Raw genomic sequence first — 7,230 nt, 5'->3', positions numbered from 1 at the left:
CTTTTCGGCGTCAGTACAGTCATATACACCTAGAAACCGCCAACACCACCTTTGTAATCACTTCTATGTTGCTGTCAGGAGTTCCGCTGTGCACTCATGCATGACAACCCACGACCTGTATTTAGAGGAATAGGACATCAGCTACTGGTATTCAACATCGTCTGACCTAGTCTTTGTTTAGTCAAGTAAGTCACATGTCGTGCTAGAGTGGGACTCACTGGAAGTAGCACTGCACAGTCTACAATTGGCTTGTTTCCCAATATAGATATCAGTTTGTGGTACGATTACGTGAAATACTGGTGAGTTGTTTTTACCTTAATATTAAAATGGAATAACATACATAAAGACACAACGAACGCACGTAGAAACACACACATACATACACACACACACACACATATATATATATATATATATATATACACATACACATACACACACACACACACACACAGACACACAGGTAGACAGACACTCGCACGCACGCGCGAACATACAATATAGGGAGATATAGACAAGAAGCGAAATAGAGCGAGAGAGAGAGAGAGAGAGAGAGAGAGAGAGAGAGAGAGAGAGAGAGAGAGAGAGAGAGAGAGAGAGAGAGAGAGAGAGAGAGGAAGATGGAGAAAGAAATATAGAGAGAAAGAAAGAGATAAATAAAGCTTGTTTTGATATAGACAAGAAGGAAACTAAAGAATGAGAGAGAGAGAGAGAGAGAGAGAGAGAGAGAGAGAGAGAGAGAGAGAGAGAGAGAGAGAGAGAGAGAGAGAGTTAGAGAGAGAGAGAGAGAGAGAGAGAGAGAGAGAGAGAGAGAGAGAGAGAGAGAGAGAGAGAGAGAAAGAGAGAGAGAGAGTTAGAGAGAGAGAGAGAGAGAGAGAGAGAGATAGAGAGAGAGAGAGAGAGAGTTAAATAAAGGTTTGTTTTGTTTATCGACACCACCAGAACACATTGGTGTTTACTAATCATCAGTTATTGGGTCAAACATATTGTCATTTTGGCTACATATTTCCACTAGCAGCAAGGGATCTGTTATATGCACCATCCCACATACAGGATAGCACATACCATGGTCTTTGATGTATCAGTCGTGGTGAAATGGTTGGAACGAGAAATAGCCCAATGGTCCCTCTGATGGGGAACGATCCCAAATCGACCACATACCAAGCGAGTGCTTTACCACTGGGCTACGTCCTGTCAGGGAGAGAGAGAGAGAGAGAGAGAGAGAGAGAGAGAGAGAGAGAGAGAGAGAGAGAGAGAGAGAGAGAGAGAGAGAGAGAGAGAGAGAGACAGACAGACAGACAGACAGACACAGTAAGAAAGAAACAAATGCACTGCTCCAAATCCAAAAACACATTAAGTCAGAGTTCGACACATTCACTAGCCGTCACGGTACTGGCAAGGTTAGTGGAGTTTTCGTTTGGGAATTTATATGGAAAATAGTGGAAAATATCATCTGTATTAATCTAATACATAGGCAACTAGCCAAAGCTTCTGTGAGGGCTAGATACTTTGACAAACATTTGTCGAACACTGATTAAGGGTGTGATCATAATTATTATCGTCATCATAATAATCATCATCATCGTCGTTATTATTATCTCCATCAATTTGTTTCTGGGACTGTTATTTATATTTAGAATTATTTTTAGGGGGAAAATGTCAGCAATAACATCAACCATTTTTCGAGGACTTTTGGTCATGGCCGTTGTTATGACAGGTCTGGCAGACGACCCAATTGTGAACACAACGCACGGCAAGATCCAAGGTATCACAAAGGTAATTCTTAATAAGACAATCAACAGTTACTATGGGATTCCTTTCGCCAAGCCACCGGTGGGTAGTTTACGTTTCAAACGACCAGAAACAGTGCCTGCATGGGGAGACCAAACAGTGGATGCGAGAGTTCCTAAAAAATCTTGCATGCAGTCGCATGGTAAAAGCCGTTATTAGTTACGATTTGATGATCAAAATAATAGCGAAGACTGTCTGTACCTTAATATCTGGACTCCAACTACCAAAGTGAGGAATCTAACCACCCTTGTTTGGGTGCACGGGGGCGGTTTTGTCTCGGGTTCTATTAATCGTCCAGTGCACCAGGGACACTATCTAGCTGCTGCTAATGACGTCATAATAGCGTCTATCAATTATCGTCTGGGTGCATTTGGATTCTTCTACACTGGAAGTGACTCTGCTCCAGGTAACCAAGGCATGCTAGACCAGGTGTTAGGTCTAAAGTGGATTCACGACAACATAGACAGATTTGGAGGAGATCCAAAAAGGATCACTTTGTTCGGTGGGACTGCTGGAGCAGGTTCGGTGAACCACCATCTACTTTCACCTCTGTCCCGACACCTCTTGCAGTTCGCTATCTTAGAGAGTGGAGCAGCTCTAGCCAAATGGGCATCCGTAGATGCGAACTCTATGGAAGCCACATCTACAGGTCTAGCAAGACGTTTACGATGTCCTGCTATTAATAAAGCAGCCATGATTTCGTGCATATTGAAACTTGATGCTCAGAAGATTGCCAACAACCACCTGTACTCGTTGAGTCTACCAAACCCAGCTCCATGGGCGCCGATTGTTGATGGCTACTTCCTACCATCGCATCCAGAACAGATGCTTCAGCAGGGGAACGTGAAAAACACGAGTATCATAATAGGGCTCAATAAAGATGAAGGATCCTTGTTTATTCACGGACCCTTTAACAAAACTGGATTCATGGATGTTGCCAACGCTGTAGGAAAATCATACGGAGACATCTCCATTGTCCCAGCTATTGTGAACGAGTACGAAATGTCCACAGTGCCATCGCTTCGTCCGAGTTACTACACTCTCACAGAAAACCTGTTTGGTGATTTTCATTTCAAGTGTCCAGTGACATCCTTTGCAGAGGCTTTTTCCGCGATGGGCAACAAGGTGTTTATGTACTACCTGGAACACAGATCTGCTCTTTGTCCCTACCCTGAAAACACGGGCGTTGCACACACGTATGATCTGGAACTGGTGTTTGGGCATCCACTGAACAACAGTCTGGAGTTCTCCAACGACGATAAGTGGATCAGTGAACAAATCACGCATTACTGGACTAGCTTTGCGAAAACAGGGTAAGTACAGATTTCTTATTTGTGTGTATGTGTGTATGTATGTATTGATGTATACGGTTATGCTCCTTTTGTTCCCCACTCCCCACTACCAGAGGCTAAAAGGTATACACTGTAGCTACACATTGTATTATAATTGCCACCGCTGATTGAACTCCTGAACCTGGTTGTGCATTTACACTGTCCAGTCTTATAACTTGAATATACACTGAAAGTCGACTTGTGAACTTGTCGACACAAACACCCAATTGGTACGAAAGGGGGATTTTTTTTAAATGTAACTGACTGGTTATATAACTAATAAAGAGGGCGGAACTTAGCTCAGTCATAAAGTGCTCGCCTGATGCGTGGTTAGCCTGGGTTCGATTTTTGTCGGTAGCCCGTTGGGCTATTTCTCGTTCCAGCCAGTGCACAACGACAGGTATATCATTGGCCCTGGTATGTGCTATCTTGTATGTGTGATGGTGCATATTAAAGACCCCTTTTCTCTTTTTTTTCAGTGATCCAAATAATGCACAAAACCAGACAATTTGGCCCGTGTACGACAATAATGAAATGAAGCACATTGTTCTGAACAAAACCATGTCAACTGGACAGGGTCTACGTTATAGAGCATGCATGTTTTGGGAGAAGACCGTAAAGCTACTGACGAAAACCAAAGGTGAGGACATCCAACCATTTGTTTGTCTAGTTTAATGATAGGTGTTTTATGGCGGAGATTTAGAGGCTATATCAAGTTAATACGATGCATCATTACTGACCTAAATGATGGCTATTCCATGCTTGAACTTGTGCAACTTTTTTTTTATCTCTGATGAAACTCTCTTGGACATGTATTTTTGTCATCGTAGGTTTCATCGTAAATGCTATTGTGGATGTCATCGTAGGTGGCATCGTTGATGTCATCGTGTTATTGTGGATGTCATCGTAGGTGGCATCATAGGTGGCATAGGTGGGGAAGGATATGCTCATACTTCGCAACTTCATTTCAACTTATTTTCGTGCTTATATCAAAGTAAGGTTCAAGCACGCTGTCCTGAGCAGACACCTCACCTATCTGGGCTGTCTGTCCAGGACAGAGGGGTAGTTGTTAGTGGTTAGTGAGAGAGAAGAGGGTGTAGAAGTCTTGCACCTACCCACTGAGTCGTTATATCTAAGTAAGGTTCAAACACAGGGTCCTGGACACACACACCTCAGCTATCGTGGACAGTTTGTTTGTGGTTAGTGAGAGAGAAGTGGGTGTAGTGGTGATACACCTACCCACTGAGTCGTCAAAACTCGCTTTGGGTGGGAGCCGGTATCAGGCTGCAGAGCGAATACCTACCAGCCTTATGTCCGATGGCTTGATCACGACACCACCGAGGCCGGTATATTTGGGAAGCACCTGATATTATCACTGTTTTGACAGTGATTCCTGATTACACGTCATCACAGCTGTTTGTATACCAATGAGCCGTGTCTTGTGTTGGTTGTGATTTAGTCTGTGGGTGGCAGTCCTCTTTGTCGCGGTCAGATGGATGTATTGTCCAGCAAAGGATCTCTGACCAGGAGTGGCTGCCCTCTTTGTGGCGGTCAGATGGATATATTATCCAGCAAAGGATCTCTGACCAGGAGTGGCTGTCCTCATATTTTATAGACGAGGCACGAGACTGAGATTCTTGGAATTGACCACTGGTTTGCCAAGTGCCATAAAACACTGCATTTTGTTTATAACTGATAAATATTTTTATAGTTTATATTCTACAAAAAGAAAACAAAAATGTTGGTGCTTTTTTTTGTGTTGTTGTTGGGGTTTTTTTTTTTGGGGGGGGGGATTTCGGGGTGGGGGTGGGGGGTAGGTGAGATCTATATCGATCTTGGAATTGACCACTGGTTTGCCAAGTGCCAATTCGACTCTGCATTGTGATAAATATTTTATAGTTCATTGTGCAGAGGTAGGGTCTTAATCACAGATAAATATTTTATAGTTCATATTCTATAAAAAATGTTGGGTTTTTTGTTTGTATATTTTTGAAGTGGGATCTATATCGAACGGTAGAGCACTTGCCTGAGGAGCTTGTGTCAAAACACTGAATCCCCTCGGTGGACACAATTTCTGATTGTGTGTGTCTTCCCATTCCAATCAGTTGCCATGACTGGTACATTAAAGGTCGTGGCATGGATCATCTTGTCTATGGGAAAATGTACATAAATGCTTTTCCGTATGTGAAAATTAACGAAGCTATATGTTAATCTATTCATCAGTAAACGTTTTTTTTTTAACAACATCACTAGAGCACATTGACTAAAGATTAACGCATATTTGTTTACTATTATAACCGTTCTTGATAACTTAAATAATACTTTACTTAGATTTTATTGTTTAGATTATCAATTTCCATATATTCAAAGTATTTTTGGTCAACCTGGTGTTTTTAATATGAAAACAAAATGCATTTCTCATATTTTTAAAAACTCAGGTGCGTCTGACAAGTAACAGTTATGTAGTCGAGTTTTAATTTTAGAGTGTATTTCTCAATTTCAAAGTCACAGACTCATGTTTCACTCAATTGTAACCTTATCCAAATGTGTTATAGGTTTGTAGATAAAATAAACTTAGCGTTAATTTTTACGGTTTGAAACTAAGGGATGACCCTTTAATGAATAATAGGCTATTGAATGTCCAACGTTTGGTAATTCTGACACTTAGTCATCAGAGGAAATCCGCAACAGTTTTCCTAATGCAGCAAGGGATCTTTTGTATGCACTTTTCCACATACAGGAAAACACACATCACAGCCTTTGACCAGTTGTGGTGCACTGGTTGGAACGAGAAAACCCCCAATAAGTTGAATAGATCCACTGAGGTAGTTCGATCCCTATTTATCAGTAATACACTAAGACAGGGGGTGGGATATGGCTAAGTCGGTTCAGCGCAAGATCGAACCACCTCAATGAAAGGAAATGCTTTTAATTAAGGACGCACCGAACACTTTCCACGTACTGTTATATGGCGTCCAACATATAGTTAAGGACTACACATATATTGAGAGAGGAAACACGATGTCGCCAATTCATGGGCTACTCATTTCGATTAGCAGCATGGAATCTTTTATATGCATCATCCCACAAATAGGGTTGTACATACCACGGGCTTTGATATGCCAGTCGTGGTGCACTGGCTGGGACGAGAAATAGCCCAATATGCCCACCGACGGGGATCGATCCGATACCGACCGGGCATCGAGCGAGCGTTTTACCACTAGGCTACGTCCCGCCTCCACTTCAATAGATCCATTCACAAGATTGTTTGTTTTTCTCTGATGGGTACGCGTCAAAATTGCCAAACGTTTTACATGCAATAGCCTATGATTAAATAACCACTGTGCTCTAGTGGTGTCATTAAATAAAACAAACTTTTAACTTCACACATAATACATTTTCCCTTTTGTTCCTCATTCCTCTCGTAACTTTCTTTTTCTCGCTCTTAAAATAAGGATAGTAAAGTACGTTATACATTCTGTTTTATGATTATTTCTTCTTTTTTCTTCCAGCCACCAATGAGCGTTGTGCCACGAGCCGTGCTCAACCAATGAAAGGAAGCATTCCAGTACTGTGCATCCTGTTTGGACTTTTGTTTGCAGTAAAACGTACTTGATAATTGGAATGCGTCTTAAATAGCAAACTTACACTAAAATCTGTCCAACGTGAGAGAGAAGAGGGTGTAGAAGTCTTGCACCCCCCTGAGTCCCAAACACAGGGTCCTGGACACACACACCTCAGCTATCGTGGACAGTTTGTTTGTGGTTAGTGAGAGAGAAGTGGGTGTAGTGGTGATACACCTACCCACTGAAAAAACTCGCTTTGGGTGGGAGCCGGTATCAGGCTGCAGAGCGAATACATACCAGCCTTATGTCCGATGGCTTGATCACGACACCACCGAGGCCGGTATATTTGGGAAGCACCTGATATTATCACTGTTTTGACAGTGATTCCTGATTACACGTCATCACAGCTGTTTGTATACCAATGAGCCGTGTCTTGTGTTGGTTGTGATTTAGTCTGTGGGTGGCAGTCCTCTTTGTCGCGGTCAGATGGATGTATTGTCCAGCAAAGGATCTCTGACCAGGAGTGGCTGCCCTCTTTGTGG

The 7,230-nt window shown here is 42.4% G+C and overlaps 1 protein-coding gene across 1 annotated transcript; it reads left to right on the top strand.

The window, feature by feature from the left end:
* The first annotated feature begins 213 nt into the window (after window positions 1-213).
* Window positions 214-6,747, top strand: LOC121377748 (acetylcholinesterase-like). Its single transcript, XM_041505836.1, is given in 4 exon segments — window positions 214-299; window positions 1,650-3,104; window positions 3,602-3,762; window positions 6,635-6,747. Coding segments are annotated over 3 exon segments (1,713 nt in total). The 5' UTR covers window positions 214-299; window positions 1,650-1,656; the 3' UTR covers window positions 6,739-6,747.
* The last annotated feature ends 483 nt before the right edge of the window (window positions 6,748-7,230 follow it).

Source organism: Gigantopelta aegis, chromosome 7 (genome assembly GCF_016097555.1).
Source record: "Gigantopelta aegis isolate Gae_Host chromosome 7, Gae_host_genome, whole genome shotgun sequence".
NCBI classification, from domain to species: Eukaryota; Metazoa; Mollusca; class Gastropoda; order Neomphalida; family Peltospiridae; genus Gigantopelta; species Gigantopelta aegis.
This window is presented reverse-complemented; position numbering and strand designations above follow the sequence as displayed.